The 24,098-nt window shown below is 40.5% G+C and overlaps 1 protein-coding gene across 2 annotated transcripts in view; it reads right to left on the bottom strand.

Moving 5' to 3' along the window:
- Positions 1–24,098, bottom strand: part of COL14A1 (collagen type XIV alpha 1 chain) — a 123,158-nt gene continuing 99,060 nt past the window's right edge. The window contains exons 40-48 of one of the 2 annotated variants that reach the window (XM_051610194.1): positions 17,936–17,989; positions 16,971–17,042; positions 14,992–15,027; positions 14,571–14,637; positions 13,941–14,129; positions 4,150–4,227; positions 2,918–3,073; positions 1,465–1,557; positions 1–1,371 (exon numbers count right to left, since the gene is read on the bottom strand). In XM_051610194.1, coding sequence (XP_051466154.1) covers positions 1,232–1,371; positions 1,465–1,557; positions 2,918–3,073; positions 4,150–4,227; positions 13,941–14,129; positions 14,571–14,637; positions 14,992–15,027; positions 16,971–17,042; positions 17,936–17,989 — 885 coding nt within the window. In that variant the 3' untranslated portion in view covers positions 1–1,231. Of the gene's footprint in view, positions 1,558–2,917; positions 3,074–4,149; positions 4,228–13,940; positions 14,130–14,570; positions 14,638–14,991; positions 15,028–16,970; positions 17,043–17,935; positions 17,990–24,098 lie in introns of both variants that reach the window. The other variant, XM_051610193.1, reaches the window with a different exon arrangement.

The raw sequence follows: 24,098 nt of genomic DNA, 5'->3' as shown, positions 1-24,098 counted from the left end.
GTCTGTGTCTTACTTGTTTTGGCAGACATGCAAATCCTGAATAATATTTTTGTAACTTGGTTGTGCCCACCGGGATACATGCAGCACGAGCAGATCAACAATGATGTGTGAAGCATTCTGGATAGCAGAGTGCCTGTGACTGTCATTAGAAATACAAAGCAAAACCACTAACTGGTGCCATAAAAAATGTATGATTAGTATATAAATTGTTACCAAATTGTAATGTGTGCCTACTTTACTGCCTCCAAGAAACCTCTTTGTTTGATTCACTGCATGTACATCCCATATGGCGTGTGGGGGAGGATGGCTGCCTTGGCAGCTGGTTGGGTGAGTGTCCCACAAGTTAGGGACACCCAATTCCCCAGGAGCAGAAGGGTGCTTCCAGCTGCTTCCCTGACCCAGGTGACTGGGGACCAGTGCAGGAGCTGTTGGAAGGCACAGTGTAGGTGACACTGACTGTGCAGCACAGACACACTCAGGGCTTTGGTTCGGCTCTCACCATTCATTTCAAATACGGGACAAATAACAGCAAATGCCTTATTTTGCAGCATTTTACTATCTCTGTGCTGTCTTCCATATGTCCCTGCTTTTGCCCTACCACTCTTCCTGGTTTTGCAGTCAGTGAAATACAAAATGAATGTATAAAAGCTTGCCACTTTTATTTGCATACAAAACAGGAAAGAAGGAGGTTCACAATAAATTATCAGTGTGCTCCCATGGAACATTCTTGTGTATATAATGTGGGTTAAAAAAAATATGATCAATTAACAAGATTTTTTTGCAGAAGTAATAACTGGGTCGAAGGAAACCTAGTCATGCATTGTTCTCTGATGAATTTAGTAGGGTTACTTTGCTAGTAAAGCAACTCATCCAAAACTAACAATACATAATCAACTGGAAAAACATGGATTAAAAAGAATTAACTTTTCTGAATGGTTCTCGGTACACTAACTATCCAGATGCAGTTGTTTAGATACAGTTTGAATAGTTCATGGAACAGTACTCCAGAGAAAGATCTACAAGTGACCATGATCAACTAGCACCAACTCACTAACATTCTAAGTTTCTGGCATGCAAGATAATTACCATTATTTGTTGTGTCAACTGGTCATGTACATTTTTTTTTTCTCATTTAATATCAGAACCTGTAAACATCTTTCATGACAGGTTGGGCACCTGGAGAAAAGGGCAAACAAAGATGCACACAAAATGTTTCCCTTTTTAAAGCAGTTCATTGAGAGGGTTTTTTCCCATTCGCCCTTCTGCGTACTGGAGTCTTGAGGCTCCTTTTGGCTACATTCCTTGGGAAGCGACTAATTCCTGGGGATCTCAGTTCAACGGCTTCCATCTCTTCTCGAACAGGAGTGAACTCTGGTTGAGCAAGATGAGGTGATGGATAGGAGGACTGGGAGTATGGGGATGGTAAGGGGTAGGACCCGTGAACTACGTACGGCTGTTGCTCACCATCATAAAGGTCCTCGGGGTCATAGATTTGGTAGGAGTTATGTGGCAACTGCACTACTGGGATGTCTTGATCAGTTGGCTCACCGTATCCACCTTAACCCACCACCACCAAGAGCATTCATACGGTTAACACAGGAGAAGGGGAGTAGAAAATTAAAGCACTCATTAGGAAATTGACATTTAATATTTAGATATATTTATATATAATGTGTGTGAGTATATATATATCTTCTTTAAATACACATCTTTTATTCACATGAAGGAACAGTGAAAACATTTAACAAAATTAATAAGCTGGAGCAATTGGAAACCCACCAACAGACAGCCAAGTTAGTTGGAAACCACCACCAGAATTTGTCAAATGTCCAGTTGTAATACTGTGCTTATTATATACACTGCACGTTCTGCCTGCTTTAGCTTACTCCAATTATGGTCTAGAATACACGATCAACAGGCAAAATGGGTCAGGCAATACTTTTTAGCAGTGCAAGGAAGCTAAGTGCATGTACAGCAGCTAGTCAGTTCATTAGTGGTAGTCAATATCGTTGCTGGAAAGCACAGAGCAGTTCAGCATCCATCTCTGACCTTCAGCCAAATGAGACCTGAACCAGAATGAGCCTTTCACCTTCTGGATTGGTAGCCATTGTAAGGGATGGGGCCTTCAAACAGGAAATGAACAACAGGGAGGGGAAGTGAGGAGGAAAGGACAGGAAGAGACGACAACAAAAACATTCAGGTAAGTAAAACGTACAAATCAGCTCACGGGCAGATTAAACAACATCAAACAAATACGCCTTGTGTGTAACACTTGTACTAACTAGTGCTTTACTAATCAATTTCAGTTTTAGGTTGGGTGACATAATTTTGGTAATTGTGTTCACTTCCTCCCTGTGGCCTCTCTGTGCTACAATGAGATGGGAAAGTAAGACACAGAGAAGACTTAGAAAGAATAATTTTCTCCAGATTGCTCACTGGTTAATGATGGACACGTGCATCCCTGTGTCAGGTTACACTACTAGGTGTTTAGTAAGGATCATGCTCTCATGCCATTCGGAGGCAACATGGAAGAGGAAGTCGAGCAACACAGTTGAAAAACTACAAATGTAAAAAGACTGCTGTCAGGAACATTAGGAGGTGGGGGATCAACACACAGACTGTTCAGCTGAGGTGGGTCAGGCTTGTACAGCTACACAAACACATACCGGACAAAAGCCCACTATGTGGGATCCGTTTTAGAGCCGGGATCAGATGGTAGACTTCCTTTGGTCACTAGGCTGGGATGACCTTCTCTTCATGCTGCAGTTCCACAAAGTGCAGCAGCACTGGATGTTTTTAGGGGGCTACCACGTTTTAACACAAGTAGCCTCCATCTTACTTGGGCTGTGAGAAAATGCCCCTGCAGAGGCCCGCCTGCCTCTGCAAACGGCAGCCACCCCGGCTCCTGGCTACTCACCTCCCATGCCGTAACCAGCGCAGGAGGAGGGATCGCAGTACCCTGGTGGGCCAGAAGGACCCTGTGAGCCTGGGGGTCCCATGTGACCAGCAGGACCTCGTGGGCCAGGAGATCCTGGTGGTCCCGGGCTGCCAGTTCGACTTTCTCCTGGAGGTCCTGTGTAGAAGGGGGAGATGAAAGATCTGAGCAATGTCTTTCATGAAGCAGTGAGCTGAGGCCACCTTGGCAGGCCTGGTGCTTGGAAACTATGACAGTCAGCGTACTACAAACACTTCCAGGAGATAGTCTGAGATGGGGCACTGAGCTTCCTGGCTCCAACTTGCTTGGGCAAGCTGAGGGAAAGGCTCCAGCCTTCCCCTGGCAAGGAAGATGAAACAGCAGCCCAAGAAGAGACTTGTCAGGAGCAGGGAATTCTCCTCTCTGGCCACTGCTTCATCTTCCTTGCCAGAGGCAGCTTTTAGCCAGAAATTTATACTACAGCAAATGTTCCACCAAGCATCAGATGTTAGGAAAGAGTTTCATGTGGGGGAGGACTGCTCTGGATGCTGCACAGCTCCTGATTCACCCACTCCCTTTCAATACAGCTTCTGGGTAACACTGTGCCTTTGATACCAGTGCTTTAATGACCAGATTATCTTTAAAAAATTAACACAATTTTATGTCTCTTTCAACAGGACCCGGATTTAGCCTTGGAGCTTTAAGCAACCTGATCTAGTGAAAGGTGTCTCTGCCTGTGCAGGGAGATTGGAACGAGATGATCTATAAGGTCCCTTCCAACCCAGAGCCTTCTATGATTCTATGATTGCCCTCTCCACTTTTTCAGGAGCTAAATATAAATCTCTGTCATTAATGTGCTTAATTAATATATGTTTCTCTGTCAAGTCATAGTTAGGTATGACCTTGAATGAATGAGAAAACAAATCTCATTAATCCAGATTGATTTTTAACTCTTCCAGACCCCATCTTTGAACAAATATTTAAAACATTAAAAATAAGGTTTTGGAGAAGCAGTTTATCACAGGGAAAAGGAAAATAATCATGTGACACCATCACATGTGACAACACATTCTCATATAACATAGTAAGAACACTGTAATGGTTTCAGTGCCTGAACTACTGACTCTTCTGCTGCTTAACCCTTAGAAGTGGAGGACAGAGTCACACAGGTCTTAGCTGCTCTACCCATGGGTCAGAATGGTCTAGTCCAGATGTGCCAAATGTAACAACTTTACCTGTAGATCCTGGTGGGCCTCGGGGTCCTTGAGTTCCAACACCTGGACTGCCTTTTTCTCCTTTCTCGCCTGGTAAACCTAAGGAAATAGTACTCAACTGAGTCACATTTTAACAAAATTCTGTGCAGTGTTTATTATTGTTTAACCAGAATTAGAGTTTCATATGTTATTTTTTATCTAAAAACAGATGGCAGAGAAGGAAGGATATAAAAATAAATAAATATTTCATTCTTTTTCCCTCCCTTCCCTGACAGCCTCTCAAGGGAAACATGGCATTCCTGGGGTCTTAAATATTCTTGCTGCCATGGTGGTTTCATCGAGGTGGTATGCAGAGGCATCAGCCAGTTTCCAGGCTGCAATGCCTGTTGGAAAGCTGCCTCAGTTGTACCAGAGTACAACTATTGCAAGTTGTGTGGCCCAGAAGAGTCATATTTTTAATGCAGCAGCCAGTTTGCCTTCAAACTTTCACCCACCAGTGGTTCAGCACAAGATGGTTCTATGCATAAACGGGGAGAGTTATTGTGGGTTCTTGCAGAGTCTTGCTAAAAACAAGAAAGGAGCTTCAGCACAGGCAAAATCTGCCTCCCCAGAGTGAAGCCCAACCTAAGAGGTTCCCAGCCTCAAAACTCTGCTGTTCCAACATGCACAGCCATTGAGTTGTGCTCCCATGTTTGCACATGGCCCTGAATTTCTGTCTTTGGGTCTGATCCATGGAGATCACAGATCTTGTAATTCAGCAAAGGCACAACCTTCTCCCAGCTTTCCATCTCCTTTTGCACTGCTACTATGGCATCCTATAAAAACACTTTCTATACACAGTGATCACAATGAGTAGTGTCAAATTCAAGTAGGTGTCAAAACTACAAATTCCAGAACTTCAGTTTCCACTGGTGACTTGGAAACTCTCCTAAAGTATGTGTTTGATTTGGATGGTTCAAAGACACAAAATCCAGGCTGGTTTTTAGGACCTTCCCTCCATTTTCCAGACCTCCCAGCAGTGGTAATTGCTCTCACTGCTTCACAGCTTCCACACTTTCAGAGTCAAAGCCAACAAAGAGCACCTTCAAAAAAGCAAAGTAGAAAGAAAACAGCTGCTACCTTTGATGGGATAGTATCTACAATTTCAACTGACTGGCCTTCTTCCTTCCCTTCTGCTCAGTTAACTATTACCTCTTAGGGAAACACATCTGGAAGACACCCCATTTTTGCAAGGAGCCACAGCAGATATTTTTTTTTTTTCCTTCCTAAGCTAATTTCTGATGGAAGCAAATAAGTAAGAACAAACTTCTAACCGGGGGGAAGTAGTTAAAACCCATCACTGGCAAAGAATGGCTCACAGAGTTTACAAAGTATGTCTACTGGATTACAGGGGATTTGGTATTTGCTGAGGAGTTCTAGGTCTTCTACATAACAGGTGGCTTCCAGGGCAAGATATCAGGTAGCCCAACCAACACGGAAAACACTGCAGTGACATTCTGAGTAGATTGATTTTACCTAAAGCAGGATGAGCTCTTTGTCTTATTTCTACAAGGCTTTTGCCACTGTCCTGGCATAGTTTAAGTGCTTTGTGTTTCTATCTTGTATCTTTTATTTCCTTTGATTGCAGAATTTTGTTGTTGAGTTAAAAAAAAACACGTCTTTTGGTGACCAGTTACCTTATCATAGAGAAATGATACTTCTCAGCATTTTCCATTAGGGGGTCTCCAAAGCTCTCCAAGTGTCTCTAATAACATGTATTTCACAGGAGAAACATGTTACTACCAAGAGGAGAAATAGCATAGAGGAGAAATACCATGGCCAAAATAAATTAGCAGGAAGTGGCAAAAGAGAACAGGTGTGACAATCTGGGTGATGTTTGTACCATTTTTTTGCAAATAGTAGGTGTTCTTCTGTTGCTTCCAGAGGATCACAGAATCACACAAAATCACAGAATATTAGGGCTTGGAAGGGGCCTCTGGAGATCATCTTGTCCAATGCCCCCTGCCAGAGCAGGTTCACCTACAGCAGGTTGCACAGGATGGCGTCCAGGCAGGTTTTGAATGTCTCCAGAGATGGAGCCTCCAAAACCTCTATGGAGAGTCTGTTCCAGAGCAAGGTCTTGTGTGCCTCATCCCTGAATTTATGGATATTAGGATATTTATACAATAATTACAAAAAGTGAAAACTTTGGTTGTCCTTACCATGTAGTCATTTGATGCCTACAAGGCTGCAGCAGTTTCTTCAGAGTCTTAACATGGCCCCCTATCTATGTCAGCGTGTGTTAGAAGCGTTAGCAAATATTCCACTGACCAGTGTGAGAACACAAGTGCCAGGGTGCTCCCCAGAATGTGCTCTGACCTGGAGACTCTTAACTTGTGCCTCTAAAACATGTTGATTTGATTACTATACTTCTTCATTTCCTGAAGCACCTGCCAAGCTTATTGGCAAATTCTTGCTTGTATTACGCTCAATAGCCAGATTTCTGATCACACAAGCTTGTTATTCCCTGACTGGCTCTTCACTCCAGGGATACTTCACAGTGATATCCAAGGGCCTGGAATTCTTGTCACTGTGGGCTGGGCTCTCTTTGGCTGGTTTAATACTTTCACCCATGCTTACTATGCCACTCAAAGTGAGGTGAGTACGTCCTCCATGGTTTTACGTCTTAGGTGAATTTCTTGAAACTATCTGTAACCACAAGTCTCAAAACCTACAGAGCTGCCACAAAATTAGCTTTTCAAACTAGCAGTTAGGCTTGGCAGCAGAATGAAGCCAAGTCTGATGTGCACAACTCAGTTAAGCACCTACACTCACTCTAGAGTACCTGAAGAGACCAAGACATTTAGGATAGGTTACAGAAGCCAGAGTGCTAAGGTGGCCACAAGGAAAGAAAGAAATGCTGAAGGAATACATGCCATGAATGTACTTCCCTCTGGGAAGAGCTCCCAGAGCTGACTGACCAGGGCACATGTTTTACCTCTCTATCTACCTATCTATAGAAAGAGGTAAACACGTGCACACTGAAACATTTATAATACTGTCATGATAGCACTAGTTTTTACAAGTCCTAGTCTGGGTAAGAGGCCAGCAGGGTTTCAGGGGCTGTGGTCGATAGGGTTTCAGGGATCTCCTCTCCCCTTCTCTAGTGCCATTTCATTTTGCCACCATATTTGAGCCCCCTGGAGAGGTCCAGATCTCATTCCACAGTGCAGACAGCAGCAAAAAGTGGCTTTGCCACGCTGAAACCCATCCTACATGCAGATTTCTAGATGATGGCATATAGCTGAAACCCAGAAATCTTGGATGTTCAAGTGCAGACAATCCTGATAATGTGGCTTGGATACATGACAGTATGTTCTCCCCTATTCAATGGCTCTGACTGCCACCTCAGGATGCATTAGGCCATAAAAGGTTAAGAAAGCTCCTCAAAAAACTTAGCAGGGAGAGGCAGGTCTTGTTTCAGATTTTATTCCAAGATTTAATAACCAAAACACAGAGGAGGATATTGATCAAACTGGATCACAAGATCATCTCTCAGTAGTGGCAGTCAGGTAGGAAAGGAATGCAAATTTCCTGAAATTATATGCTAGCCATTGGGACACATGCTGGAGAGGAACTAGCACCACCATTTCCTCTATCAGGACTCCTTCATATCTAATCTTCCTAGTTTTTATCTTGCTTGCACACCACAGCTTTCTCTTACAAATAAACAAGTTCCTACCAGCCTTTTACAGGTAGATAATGAGCAACTACTGGCCAAACTACAAGATTACTAACAGCAATGTGGCCAGGTTGATGAAGGTGTAGCCTTGAGCTAATACAACCTTGTTGCTAAGGATGGGCTCAGCACTGCCAACACAACCCCTCTGGTGACCTCAGAACAGAGGAGCAAATCTGTGTCTGACTGCTGTGTGCAGCACAGAGCTGCACACCTCCCTGAGCTCACAGCTGTACGAGATGCCTATTGGTCTTCAGACTGGTTTAGACTTTCAGATTATAGAGCGTTCAAAAGGTAAGTTTCAGGAATTTTATATCCATAGATTTTGGTATCCCTAGCCCCTGCATCTCACTAAAGGTCAATGGGTCTTCAGTGTTTAAATTACTCAGGCATCTTGAAATTTGCTAACATCTTTTTTTGGGGGAGTTTTAGCAATGCAATGCATGGGATTCCTGTTCCCAGAAACTCTCTTCCAAGTCCAGTATGACTGTCCTGTTTGCTATCCAGCATTTGGTTGGCAGAGATTGCTGTTCCCTTCAGAAGCACTATCCAGAACCTCTGGTGAATGAGTGCAGCCCTAGGTGGCAGATATGTGCTCTAACCTACATTTATATTTCTGGGAGAACCTGCCAAAAACAACACATCATCTGTGATCAACAACTGAATTCCACCCATTTTAAAGACAAATTTCCCAGGCAAACCTCTTGTCCTGCATTCCAATGTTTCCACATACCTAAAGTTTGCTTTGCCCTGGCTTCAAACATATGGAGAGACTCCTGCTGCAATTCAACTACTTCTGCTGCAGGCCTTTCACCAAGGTGAACTCATCTAAATTGTCTCTTACCACACATGCCCTGTGAAGAAATCCTTGCCATTTGCAAAAGGCACAGTCTGTACACATGGATTGCTTTGTTCATAAGATGGACCCATGATAACAATCTGGAACCCAAACAGATGTTTAGTACAAGGACCACTGCTTATCCTACTCTACAATAACATTACATGGTGAATTCAAAGACAATTGCCACCATGTTTTCAAATCACAGCCTCCCATGCACTCAATTATTATTCTTTACACATGCTAGAATACACACCCATATGTGATGTTCACAGAATAAACTGGAGTAAGAAATGATAAATATGGAACAAATTTACTCAAGCTAAGAACAAAATGTTCATTCTGGAACAAGTTATGAAGCTCTCGTGCAGGCAAACCTTTGAAATCACATGGATATCAAATTCCTAAAGCAAACATACTGAAGGCCAAGATACAAGTCTGCTTCAGGTTTCTTTTAGTCTGATTTCCAGCGAAGTTTACCCAAGTGAAAGAGAACATAAACACTGAAGAAAAAATACCCTACTCCTGAGGCAAAACTCACATGAGTTAAAAATTGAGCTTCTCTACTGGACTTTTCATCAAAGCACTTTAATGAGTAAGTTAACAGATTCACAGACCTCTTGGTCAGATTTAATGACTCCCATCTATAAATGACCCAACATTCAAAATTCACCCACTTTGCTTTCTATCAAGATCATCTTTGTATTTCATCAGAGCAAAGTTTACAGAAAGCCAACCAGACCAGACATCACTCTCCAAGTAAGTTACTGCAATTGTTAATCACTCTCAAGGATAAAAGTTTCTATCAAACATTGTCACTAGAGTTAGAGCGGCTTCCAATTCTAGTAACTGTTTTCTATTTGTGCTCTGGACACACTTCAGCAATGTCATTGAACTGTCTCCCTTTTTACTCTTAACCACTTTTTAATGCCTTGTCCCCATCCAAAATAAGCAGTGGCTTTGGTTCAGCCCCATGGAGACCACAAGCAACTGAAATCAATTATCTCCAACGCTCTGCTAAAGATACTTCTGATAGTTATTAAGAACAAAATCAAGATCATTAATACATTCTCTAGCTAAGACAATTAAATGTACAAGGTTTCTATAAGAAAGGAAACCTCAGGCACTGCTTATCTATTTTTGCCTTTAAGAGAATACTGTCCTTTGAGGAGAACTGCATATTGCAATTAAGAAAAATTAAACTTACAAAAAATATCCCCTTTCAAAGATGTTCAGTTGTAACCATTATGTTATATAATACCAGGTGCTTGGCTTTTTATGTTGTTTTTTGTTTTTATTTATCCAGATTAAGCTAAAATTGGAAATAAAAATATTTAATTAACTCAACTGGCAAAAGTTACATATAATTCCACTGCAATTTTGCTGTAAGAGCTGTAAACAGGTAGCTTTTGATAACACATGTTCAACTAATTCTTTCATATGAAGCCAGAAAGCAAATATGGATGAAGCTGTACTTGAGAACAGCAACTTTCCCAGTCACAGCTTAGGTATTTGTAATATTTTAATCACAGTGGGATGGAATGAGTAGCCCAAGTTTTGCACATCACCTCAGAACACATCCTAATAGCAGAATTCCACCCAGCAGTAGAAGAACAACTGCATTTTCACAGCATCTGAAAGGTAGCACTGCCTCAGCATAGTTTTTACTACAGTTTTTACATTTTCCTCAAAGTTGAGAATGCTACCCATGTTTTATAAAAATAACTGGGAAAAAAAAAAAAAAAAGGAGAGAAAACCCACACTAAATCTTTGGGGTTTTTTAATTTGCAGAAGTACAACTACTTTCTGAGCACTCAGAAACCAGACACTAGTTATTTATGTCCCAGTTCATAAACTTAACATCAAAATAAAAGATGCTTGAACTAGCAGAAGTAAAAATAGAAACCAGTGCTATGCACTAGTTAAAATAAAAATAGAGGAGAGCGCTCTGAATACTCCATGTTTGGGTTTGTTTTTTTCCAAAGTCCTATATTTATGCAAATATGTAAAACAGCAAAATTCCAGTAATTTATCTGGGATTATGTACTATAGGGGACTGATATCACAATGTGGCCTTCTATATTGTTAAATCACTGGGCCAATTCAAATGGCCTCTTGGTGCACCAATAAAATGTTAACAATGCTACCACATACTGAGATTGCCTGGGACGTTTCTTTTCACATCATTACAAAAATACAACAATTAAGGCCCCACAGTGTATGGCTAAACCAACAATCAACTGGGAAAACTAAATAACAAATGTCAGTGTGATCCTAATCCATTCACTTATGTCTACACTGGAAAAAATAGATCTTAGCTGGCAACAGACACTGAGAACTGAATCTGTTAAGATAATGACTTATCCTTTCTCACTGAGATGGTCTTTCTTGGAAGAACCAGCTCAGTGTGTTACTGGTGAGAGAATTCATCCAGGAATGGGACACTCTGGACCTAGAAGTTCAAGTGAAGGTTTCTAGCTGAATTCCAGGACACTGTCTCAGCCCAAACCTTCTTCCAAAATATTTGATTAATGCTTGGCAGAGTGACAAGGTAAACAAGGGAAAAGAAGGTATTGGCCAGGCTAGCAGGGAAGTTCACTTATGTCAAGATCCCTCACTGCTGATATTTCCCAGTAAAGCCCTCCTTGGCAAGTGATGTCTAACCAGTTCTACACGCTGCTTTCAGAAGTTTCCTCTTCTGACAGGCTGGGATTGAATGGGTGGTGGAGAAGAGAGCGGGGAAGGAGGAAATGTCCATCTTCCTCCCACCTTTTGTCTTCCCACTCTACCAACACTTTGCCATTCAGCTCAGAGACAGTAAGAGGTTCTCACAGTAATCCAAATAATTTGAACTCTGAGGAAAAAAAGGAAACATTCTACTAAATAAACAAAACAGTATTTTTTCTCTTCTAATGTCTATTTCTTTTTTAGTACACCCAACAGACACTGATGTCACTGTTGCAGTGTATTGTCTCTACTTAAAGGTGGAGGCTGACTTTTCAGAGTTGCTAACCTGTCACTGGTTTGGAACATTAAACTGACTTCATATATAACCAAAACGCTGAAGGCAACAGCAAAAAGAAACACATAATTTATAAAGACTTCAAAGTGGCTGGCTGGAGATCTTCAGGACACAATTATACATTGTGACTTGCTGAACACGTCAAATTCCAACAATGCTTCAGAAGAAAGGGATGGAGTTGGAATTCACTTACCCTCCTCTGTCACTGGAAACTAAAAATCCTTCCTTCTAAAAGTAGAGAAATTCTAGTCTGCCACTTCATTGTATGATATGTAGTTAGGAATCAAGTGAGAACTGGTAATGCACAAGGAATTTCCAGTCAACCTCCACAAACATGACACTGGTGAAAATACTTTTTACTTTTCACTGCTGCATTTTGGGGTTAACTTAGAGCAACTCCTCAGAAATTGATTCTGAAATATCCCAAGTGCCTGTACAACTCAAAAGTCACCTTTGTGTTACATAAACTGCTCCTACATCAAGTATACTATCAATATAAAATTCCGTTTCTTCTGAAGAAATTAAATGCTCAAGGACTAATAAATTCCATTTTTTCCCAGGTTCTGAATGATCCCTGTCCTCATCCTTCCAGGTTCTGTGAAAGGCTCTGGTTACATTAATGTCCTAAAACCCATTTTCACTCAAATAAAACAAATTGTTTTGTCTTTAGGTTTACACACAAATTCTCTTTTCTTAAAACAACATCATTTTAAGCTATAAATACTGTACAACACTCCCAACATTTGGCATCACATTTTATGAAAATCTGCAGAATCCTGGCAGACTGATTATAGTTCTTGACGTACACTTGATAAGTGCTTGCCCTCTACCAAGTATGAAACTCCCCACAAGCACTACCTGCCAACATCAATCCCTTCTGACATCAGTTTTCTGTAGAAACAGAAATGAATAATATTCTTTTTAAATGTGCTTTTACTCTTTCCGTACTCACTCTACTGCCAATGCTGTTTTCCAGATTTAATCAGCAGTCAGTTAACCCAAATCATGTTTCATTTAAATTACTATAAGAAATCACTCTGTGATTTCATAATAGTACAACAAATATAATGGAACATATATGCTAAATGCCAGGCAGGTTTCACTTTTTGTAGCCTGGTATTTTTGTTCCTCCATTCCTGAAGGCCCAGAAAAATATTCTGTGTAGTTAAACAGGTCCTGCTTGAGAAGCCATTTAAAATACACTAGTAATTTAAGGAACTACCCTGAAATCTGCATTCAGTCTCTCTGGGTCACGCCTTTTAAAGTCACTTCCTCACTTGCTATCTCTTCCAATTTTCTATCCTACTTGCCTCCCACACTCTCATTCCTCCTTTTTTCTGGACAGTGTCTGGTCTTTGCTCAGCTGGAGCAGGCAGCAGCATGACTAAGAGGCTGGTGCCCTAAACCTTGCCTCTTTTTCCCAAGGTAATTAGAGTTACAGTCTTGAGGGGAAGAAAGGACCCAGAGACTCAGAGGTTCACTCAAAGACTTTCTTTTCAAAACAAAGCTTTGACTCTGGTCATCATGGCTACTGTCAACTAGAACTGTTAAGCTCCTGAAATGAACAGCCTTCATAGCAATTAATTTTTAAAATCCCATTTTAGATTTTGTAACAGCAACACCAGTTCCTCACTCTTGAATATCACATACATCTCTTCAGTTTTTGGTCATATCCTCATGTGATGGTCTTCACAATGCTGCTTCACAAGCACCTTCACAATTATGGATCCACTCAGTACTACCTCTGTCAGCACTAGCCTGGAAAAAAATTCCTAGTTTATCAACCCTGCTCCTTTCAGACTATCACAATTTAGAAATCCTGAAACTGACATATTTTAAGTTTTGCAGGAAAGTTCAGTTTTTCCCCAATGCAAATCTGTCTGTTTTGCAGCTGCCATTTCCAAAAGCTCCTTTGCTTACACATTCACAGGTCCAGTTTACTTCAGAGTCCTACTAAGATGAAAGCATGATGTGAAGTGATACACCCAATGAGATGCCACCAATCTTCAGCAGTTTAGGCATTTAACCTCAGTCTGATCCTGACAAATCCTATCTGGTAAAGGCGGCATAACCTGCTTGAGTGAAAGTCACCAGAGCTTTCATTATGGCCTGTGTTGAGCTCACCACTCAACCAGTGACAAAGCTGTTCTCACATTTATTCAGGAGACAAAAGCCACTAGAATGTATCAGGAAAGGGAGGTATGTTTTTTTTGTATGTGAAGTATGAAACCTACCTCTTTCTCCTGGTCTTCCTGGTTGACCAGGACTTCCTGGAAACCCTTGCATGCCTGGTGATCCTTGTTCACCCTGTGGCCCTGGAGACCCTGGCCTCCCTGGCTCGCCAGGAGGTCCTGCGATGGTTCGTGTTGAGACAGACTGGCTTGGAATCTGGTTCAGAATTGAGTTGTATCTTGCCATATGACCTGTCAGGAAATAATGCCCTTATTTTCAAATTGCAGAGGAGAATCTGGTTCAGCTAAGTTTGAACACAGCACTGGTAGGCTCAGCCTCAAGGCTGTGTTCTGTTGTGCTTTGATAATATGAAGTTGTGCTCTTGTTGGTGGAGAAACAGTGGTTTAGGGAGTATACAAAACCAGGGAAGAACTATTGTGCAGAATTTTATTTCCTTGTTTTGATGGGGTTTGTGTTTCGCATTTTACATCTATAAAATTTAAATGGTTACAGCAGAAGCTTCTGCATACTAGAATAGATTGGAGACAATTCAGGCTTTTTTTAGATGCCTGATGCTAATCAGCTCTAATTGGACATCAATCCATTTGAACATAAATTTAGTCAGAACATAAACCCCGACTGTCTAGCCTAAAATGATCCATTCTAGAGACAGGAACTGTTGATGGACTTACCCTGGATGAGTTGTTCACACACTTGCCGAGCAACAGCACGCACCATTGCTTGGGACTGGAGATCACCCTAGGGACAGCAGCAGCAGTGTCAGAACACAAATGTTTGTGTAATTTCTGTCTTGAAAACACTTGGAGCAATGAAAGACATTTATTATCCCTGAGATATTATATCCTCATAGATGAGAAAAAGGGCCAAAGTCAGTGAGAGACCTGAGGACATGTTTAATGCCACGTACTTCTCGCCTTCAAAACATTACTGTAGCTGTGTGTAAGACAATATCTGGAAAAGAAGGAAAGTGTGCCCAAATGCACAGAGAAAATTCCTGTGCCTGCAAACTCAGAGAAAGAGAAATTGTTTGAGGAAGCTTTTTATGAGACAGAAGACCAGACAGGAACATGGCTAACATAACCATAGACTTACCCGCTCACCCCTTTCGCCCTTAGCTCCGGGAGGACCCTATGAAAAGATTCAACACAAAATAAATTCTCATTGTGATCTTGCTCAAAATTTTTAAAGCCTAAAGTCTTCCTTGCAGATCATACCATAAGGAGAAAAACAAAACAAGGAACAAAATTCAGGAAGCTATGTGACAGTAACAAAGATATGTTTTCTATTTCAGTATTCAACAAAATGTTGACATTTGGCAACTATATGGAGACAATGACTTTCTTGGGGGTTTGTCTCATACTGAATTATCTTGTTTAAAATGTCAGCAAGGGCAGGGCACTGCATGATGCATTTCACATGGCTGGAAAAGGTCTAATCATCACTGAGTATGAGGAAGAGAAGGCTGATGGGAGACAAAACATCATGTGTAGCATTTGCTGCACTGAAACTCTGCATCCGCTCTGAACAGAGTCAGGGTTGGGATTGAACTGCATAGAAAATTAAGTATGATATTAAAGATAACGTAATACTCTAATGGTGGCAAGGTTCATTATGGATTGGAACAAGTTGTCTAAGGCAGTTACAGTTTCACCAATGGAAGTTTTTGGGGTAGGCTAAACATCTCAGGAACTCCTGAAGCAAGGAAATGGCTGCGTGAAGAAGCAACCAGCTGACTGATGCATGGTTAAAGCACAGCTTATTCTATTCTGGGAAAGAAGAAAGTCCTACAAAGACTGCAAGATTATTTCTAACCCTCTTCTCTACTACTCTCCTTACTGGGAGAGACAGTTACTGAAATGGAATAGTTTTTTACCAACCCTAGATGTTGTTTTCAGAACTACAAGAGTCTAAACATTCACAGCAGAGGTCTCACATGACCCACAGGAATATCCACATTCTAAGAAATCTAGTCCAATTATCTGGAATGTGTGTTTGGACAGGAACTGAACAGTCAGCATGTTATACATTGATAGTAATAAGTTCCATAGCTCATCAAATCTCCTTAGTAGATTTCATGATTACACTTAGAAACTATGCAGAACTGGGCATTAGGTTATCATCTTTGCTTATATATTATCAATCATTTCATTTCCACTTAACAAATAAAAATGCTTGTGTTGGACTGAATATCCAAACCTAACTGGATTTTGAAAAAAAAATTTAAAAATATTCTTCAAATCTAGTCAGAAGTACATACTGTAACAGTCTGATGCATTTAAAAATAAAATAGAACATTCACAGGAGAAAAATTGACCAGACTTTCTAATTAACCACATGGTCAGTTGTTTAAATTTGAATACACAATATTATCTGAACTGTTACAGAGAAAGAGGTCCACTGTAAATCTTCTCTTTTACATAATTTACACACTCATGTTATAATTGTATTCCTTTATTCTTGTTAAACTGGGCTGGGTGTATTTTTAACAATAAAGAAAATAATGACAAACTCACCATTAGAGGTTCCTAATAATTATTTTCAGAACTGAAGGTTAATTTGCCACTCAATGGATGTGATGATCAAATTTAAAATAAGATTCTAGGAAAAGTCCTGATCATTATTTGTAACGTAAACCCAGAGTCACCAGGAAAGTCAGGTCTTTTTTATTCATGCAGTGTTTTCACAGTTTGAAAATCAGAATAATACTTTGGAAATATTCAGGTTAATAACTGGCATACTTTAATTTCCTGAGAGCTGCTTGAAGGGCAAGGAAAAAAAGGAGAAAGCAATTACACACAGACTACAAATTCCCATACTGTTATGTTTTTAACTTCTCTGTCTTAATCTTGTGTTTTGACTCTCTAATCCCTATATTTCAAATGTCGTATGTAAGATCGATAAGTAAATTTAATTATGAAGAATAAACAAAGACCAACAGGGTATTTCACTTAGCCACTAAGTGCAAACAGCTCATAAGCCATAAACACTGAGGAGCACTGTAGAACAGTGAAGCCAGGATCAGAAACCAATTAATCTAAAAAAATATAGCAATATTCATATTTTTTACTCACAGGAGCTCCAACGTCACCTTGTGGACCCTGGCTTCCAGTAACACCTGGAACACCTGGAGCACCAGGTATGCCCTGCATGGAAAAAGAGAAAGAAAATACTTACTGGTGATGACAATCAGCAGTCATGAATCCTAATAAGAGAAATAACTGCCTAATGGAGAGAAAGTTCACAAAGCAGACAGAACACAGACAGTCCCGCAAGTCAAAAAATGGAGATGCTGGGAGATTGGACTAAGTAGTACATTTTGCAGGAAAAAGAGCATTGAAAGTGAAGCTCTGAGAAAAGCACTCACAAAAAATGGACTTGTTGCTTGCTTTCTGAAAGAGACACAGACTGCTGAATGACAAGACTAAATCCTGTTGACGTTACTACTGTATTCAGGGGAGTGACTCAGAAAATTCTTTGTAAAAAGAACAGAATTCCTTGGAGGATACTAAGTATCATCAGCAGTTTCACCTAGCATCTTAAATCTAAGAAGGCACTGACTTTGCCTATCTGAGAAAGATGAGACTGATTCCAGAGGCCATCTTGCTTTGAAGGTTGAATCTGACCTCTGCTGTCTTCCTTGATTACTCTGTGAGTGCATTTGAATACCTGCACTCACCTCCAGACCAAGCAAATTTGGCAACTCACTTCTTACCAAAGTAGTCTAGTTTAAAATGCTAAGGGAACCAATTCCCTTTATATACTGCAGTTACTTGACTAAGAACAAGCTACCAATCTATTGATGGAATAACTGTCTCCCCTTCCCATGGGAGACATTTTTGCTTGAGCTAAGTAAGAGTGGAAAGAAATTACACTAGATAAACAGCTCTCTGCCAAGCCTGTGCATCATGAGAATTTTAACTTCCAAGGAGAACCCTTGGCCTTAGTCTATCTGCTGAAGTCTAGATAACAGAGTGACCCACAATCCCCCCAAATCCTGCTGACTTTGACAGTAACAAATTCCATGGGCAATACTCACCATTGGGCCAGGAGGTCCTTGTGGGCCCGTGGGTCCATCTTTGCCAGGAAGGCCCTATAAGAGAGAAATATATGCAATTTTATCAGCTTTTTAGATGTACTTTGTGAATCTGTTTCATTTCATATAGAAGACTTTTTTTTCTTCCCTTTTTTCTTCATCTTCTCTTAAATTAAGAACCGGTGGCAGTACTTTTTTGGAAGCAAATTCCATTTTTTGCCCTAGGTGAGTTTATTTCTAACAAGGAGCTATAGCACAGCTGATATTTTTTTTTTCAAATCCAACAAGTCTTATAATACTTTTGAAGTAAGAAGCAGCACAGCTCTTTGTACTGGCGATTTTTACCTCTGAGCGAATTTCACTTATGACGCTGCTGCAAGGAAGTAACTGAGAGCGTTTGTTGTCAGGTTTCCCTGTCACAAGATGGGTCATGCTTCTACATCTGTTCTCACTGGTTGCAACTATTCAAAGTCCCACTGATGAAGTGCTGAAAGATGACAACTGTGAGCCTATCTCTCTGCCCAGTCATAGTGTACATATGCACTAGCTATCACCAAGGTCCAGATTCAGGAAGCAGCAGGAATGCTCATGTGGTTTACATTATGAACGTGCTTTAGAGCTTCCAGAAATCAGAGCCAAAAACCAAAGATAACTTGGAAGCTGGAAAGCAAGCAAATAATAGAAAAAAGACTAACCAGATGTAGAAGAAAACACACTATTAATAAGATATTCTTGCAGAGTAACCAAGATGCACTTTTTGCATCCACATGCTATAAAGCACAGGTTTCTGAACAGCCTGGTCCTTTCATTATTACACAGCCTAAAAAGGAGTAATAGAATCATGAAATCATCAAGGTTGGAAAAGACCTTCAAGATCATCAAGTCCAACCATCCGTCCTATAACCTCTAACCACTAAACCATCTCCTAAAACATGAAATCCCCCTGTTTTTGGAACACCTCCAGGGATGGTGACTCCACCACCTCCCTGGGCAGCCTGTTCCAATGCCTCACCACTCTTTCTCTGAAGAAATTTTTCCTAATATCCAGTCTGAACCTCACCTGGTGCAGCTTGACCCCATTTCCTGTTGCCCTATCATTGGTCACCAGGGAGAAGAGGCCAACACCCACCTCACTACAACCTCTTTCAGGTAGTTGTAGAGAACAATGAGGTCTCCCCTCAGCCCCCTCTTCTCCAGGCTGAACAGCCCCAGCTCCCTCAGTCTCTCCTCATAAATATAATCTTTTGTCTAGCTCAAGCACAGAATATGAAGGTGAGACTAAAAGGAAAGAGAGGGTTTGAAAGCATTTATGCTCACACACACAGTAAAGAACATTCTAGGCTTCAGTATTTCGTAGAGCTTCAGAAAAAAAATTACATCATTTTAATTTTGTACTTTTTTTTTTCTGAAACTATTTCTGACAGAGTCGCAGTAATGAATATAGCATGAACTACTGGTTTTATGCTTTACATAATTTGGAAACTATGATTCAAACCTGCTACCACATGGCATTGAATCAGGGAATATTATCTGCCATGTACCTGGAAAGATTTTCTTAAAATTCTACCAGAATGGTATTTCAACAATAAAATAAGTCACATAGTCAACTCATATTATGTCATCTATGCATCCTTAATCTTGATAAGGAAATATTTTCCTATTTCACAGTGTATCTAGATGGTTCCTGAAGCTTCAAAGACCAAAGCAGCTCCCCTATCACAGTAAGAACTAAAGCAAACATAACAGCTAAGTGGCATTGAGATAAAAATACAAGTAGTATCTCTGTCACAGTAGTTTTAAGACATATGCAGAGAAAAGTCTGCAAGCCTAGCTTAATTAAATAAAATTGCAAAGGAAAGTGTGCTTAGTTTTCAAAACTGGTGCTTCTAGAGGAAACGGAGAATGTTATAAGGAACTTTTAAATGCACAAAAAAATTAAAATAGGGTTTCTGATATTCTCTGGAAGCATTTAGTTGTGAAAAATTCAATTATAGCTATTCACAGTTTTATAATAACATTGAAGTCCTTAAAAGATGCAAAGGAGACTTGTTTTTGTAACAGTAAGACCTTCAGGAAGGCTGGTATCTTCATATTTATAAATATGCTTCACATTTTAAAGCAAAGGTTTAAAATCTGCATTTATTTTTGATCAGTCCTAAAGCAGGATGAAAACTGGTTGGACTCTCTTAAGGACTTAACTAAAAGCAGGGAAACTGAGAGCTTTCCAGTGACTTCTAGGATCTTGTGTGGGTTCACACAAACTTCTGAAGAAAAATAGCACTGTATGTCCCTTCCTTCTCCCATCCAAGTCACAGAGTAGAACTAAAACTATGATCAGAATTACTACATTTTCTCTCAATAGGATTATTTTTTCTTCTGAGCAGGATTCTAACTCTTAGCTGCTTAAGAATTATCTCTTGTCTATTCTCCTAGGATTCATTTCTCTTAGCACTGTGTCTGTATCGCTTGGCCACAAAAAAAAACCAAACAACAATCACCTCCTACTGTATTGGTTAGTTTTGAAAACTGCTATTTATAAATGAAGTCAAAAAGAGGGTTGGTTTCAGAAAGAGTATGGCAATGCCTATTCTCTCATGAAGGTAAAAGACTAAAGATATCTCTTTGTGCTGCCAACAGAGAGTTTAAAGATGATGTTACTCAGACCATCCAATGGCCAGAACGGGTCTGATACTCATTTTGAACTTGTGAGCAGAGGAGATTAGGAGGTACCAGGAAACTGGCAGGAAGACTGGGAATGTATTTCTTCTGGCTCTTTCTCCCATTATTTTTGGTCTGCATAATGTAGAGGAAAATAGAGCTATATTCAGAGCACTGAAGCCTTAATGATGTTATTCAACCTCCCCTTTATTTAATTATTCTCTTTGCTTATCCATCTCCTGAACAACTGGGGGAATTACACAGCACAACAGCACTTTCTCTCTGATGTGGTCACACCCAGGGTAGGAATGACTGTACAGAGCCATTGAACCTCCTCCATGGAGCTGCATGTCCAAGCGCAGGATGGGACAGATTTTGATGTGTGATCTGTGATGTAGGGTGTTTTAGATTCAAGATGTGTATTATTTTGGAAGCTTAACTGAAATCAGGACATGTTTTTCTAAAGGCATGAAAAACAGTTATGGAAAAATAATGTAGCTACAACAGATTTTTTATAAGGGATTTTATGACATCACAGAATGTAGGCACCATCTAAATCCTCGTAAAATCTAAAGTCTGCTGAAGTCAGTGGTGGCTGCTGCTGACCTCGCTGCAAAATCTTTAGCTTTTGGTAGCCTGGAATTTGTTTGGGGTACTTGTGGAGACGTGATTTTTCAAGTAGGACTAGATACTGGTAAAACCTTAACTGAAGCTACTGAGCCCAGCCTTGAAAGACTTTCATGCACAGACATTTAAGCTTGGGACCCATGACTGGCTCATTATTAATTTTTATTTTTCTGATGAAAAATTCAAAACCCAGTGTTCCTTCTCTTAAGATAAACCAATGTGATGACCAGAGAAATACTACTGCACACTATCTCAATGTATTAATCTAAGCTGTAGCTTGCAAAAGACTTTGCACAATCATGAGCAATTTTAAATTAAAGCTGACCCAGAAAAAGAGCAGAAAAATTTGGGTGGAGGTTGAAATTTTGCTCAGACCACACAGCCTTTTTTTTAATCAAAATGAGCTAGTTCTGTCTTAATACACAATAATGCTGATTTACCATAACCTCTCCTGTGAAACTACCAGTGCCACCTTCAAGCTGATAATTTCAGACTATTTTACTATTAATTCTATTTTACTATTAATTCTATTTTACTATTAATTTTACTATTAATTCTTCAGAATTTAAAACATGTATTTTTTGTATATATTTATCTTTTGTTAATCAGTCATATTTCTCCTCCAGTGATAGCAGTGCAGTATTAAGATTGAAATCTGGAAGATAATACCCCTTTTCTTATGTATCTGTGTCCTTTTGACCATGCCTTTACTTATAAATTAAGTCAGTCCTTGGAGAAAATTATGTGACACAGCTCATATCATTATACATGGGAGTTCCTAGGGGAGTTCCTAGGACATGAGTCATCAGCATGTCTCTGCAGCAAAGGCAGCCAACCACAGTCTGGCTGTAGCACAGGCAGCAGATTCAGCTCTAGATTCAGGGAAATGCTGGAATAGGCTGCCCAGGGAGGTGATTGAGTCTCCATCCCTGGAGGTATAAAGGAGATGTATAGATGTGATGCTTAGGAGCATGGTCTAAGCACTGGACTTGGCTGAGTTAGGTTAATGGTTGGTAGAGTTAGGTTATGGTTGGACTTGATGATCTTAAAAAGTCTTTTCCAACTAGAATGATTCTGTGATTCTGTGCTCCTTCACAGAATGGTTTGGGTTGGAAGGGACCTTAAAGATCATCTCGTTCCAAACCCACTGCCATTCACCTCTACTTAGTACTTTTAAAGACTGCCTCTGGAGTGCCATGTCCAGTTTTGGTTTCCCCAGTACAGGAAAGACTGACATACTGGAGCAGGTCCAGTGAAAGGCCACCAAGCTGCAGTACAAGACATATGAAGAAAGGTTGAAAGAAGTGGGTTTGCTCTGTTTGGCACGATTATTGCTGCCTAATCTACCTGACTAGAGAAAAAAGTTGTAGCCAGACTCTTCTCAGAGGTGTGCAGTGATACTCAAAAGTGGAAAAAGGGGAAAATGTGACTACATGTAAGGAAAAAACATTACAAGGAAGGTGGTCAAATACATACTGTCGCAGCTGGCCCAGGGACATGGAGTCTTCATACTTGGAGGTGCTCAAGACTCAACATAAAATGGACCTGAGCTATTTGATCAGAACTGTATAGAGCAGAGTGCTGGATGACCTCTGAAGGCCCCTTCCCACCTTCATTCTGTGATTCTATAAGTCCTACTAGGATAGTGTGCATTTAAAGTGCCAACTAGAAATGGCTTCTGATTTTTGTTATCCCCTGAACCATGTGCTGAAAGAGTGGTGATTGGCCCAGCGTAACACTGCCAAGAAGAATGATAAGCATTAGACCACACAGGTCACTAGCCAATGATCAAGGCCATGTTCTGGCAATATCTAATTTACTAGCCTAGATGCAGGCTGTGTCTCGCAGATGGTCTCTCTGCCCTTCTGCTCTGAACAGGAACCATTAAAAGCTGAAGAAAAGTTTAAAAGACTGAATAATACTCTCTATCAGTTAGGGGTATCTTACTGCAGACCAGTGTCTTCAAAGCAGGATAAAGCAGTGTTGGTCAATGCTTCTGGACTCCAATCTAGCTGCAGCAGCTGAGCTAATCAATAACTTGACAATTTAACTCTGTGGTCCCACCTATAGCAGACATATGGGAACGCACATCCAGCAGAGCTTCCTCCAGAACTTTGTAACCTGCTAACAAAGAACCAATGCTATTTGCCAAGGAGAGGCTTGGCCAGGAGAAGAAAAGCACCAACCAACAGCAAACAGTGACAACATCACAGGCACAGGAGATCCAAAGCTGGGAGTCAGAATGATTGAGCTCCCTCCCTACATTGTGTCATCACGCAGAGCATGCTTGCCCCTCAGGATAATATACAAGGTTTCTCTTGTTGCCATCTGTGTAGATCTGTCCTCTCAGGCAGGCTGCACTTAAAAAGAAAGAACCAGGACTGCAATTGTGACCTGACTTTGGGTAGTAGCCATGGAGATATGGGAAAGGGGGGTACATTTCCCACTTTCTACCTACACACCTAAACAGGGTCAGTCTGCTTCCAAACTTTATACTCCAAGCTTAAAGAGACGAACCAAAAGCACAATAGAGAGCAACTACTCTCTACATACTGACCAGAAGCACAATGCCAGTTTGTATTCTCTTGCATGTACAACTCAGGCTGCATCTTTTAACATGATATGCTCGGGAGAGTTGGTGGAGAAACAAAATCTTCTCTTTAGGAAAACCTCTCTATATTGCCAGCTAGAAATATGGGCCAGTAGGAGAGGACAGCAAACAACTACAGTCCCAACCATGAAAAGAAACTATTTTCTATTTAATAAAATATTTTATGACACTATTTTATACCTGAAAGCTGATGAGAAGGCAGGAGACTGTTCTTAGTGTGGAGTCTCAAATTCAGATTTACACCAGTTACCAGACAATTAAATAAAGTAT

Source organism: Apus apus, chromosome 2, assembly GCF_020740795.1.
Source record: "Apus apus isolate bApuApu2 chromosome 2, bApuApu2.pri.cur, whole genome shotgun sequence".
Taxonomy (NCBI): Eukaryota; Metazoa; Chordata; class Aves; order Apodiformes; family Apodidae; genus Apus; species Apus apus.
Note: the sequence above shows the minus strand (reverse complement) of the source record. Positions and strands in the feature narration are given on the sequence as shown.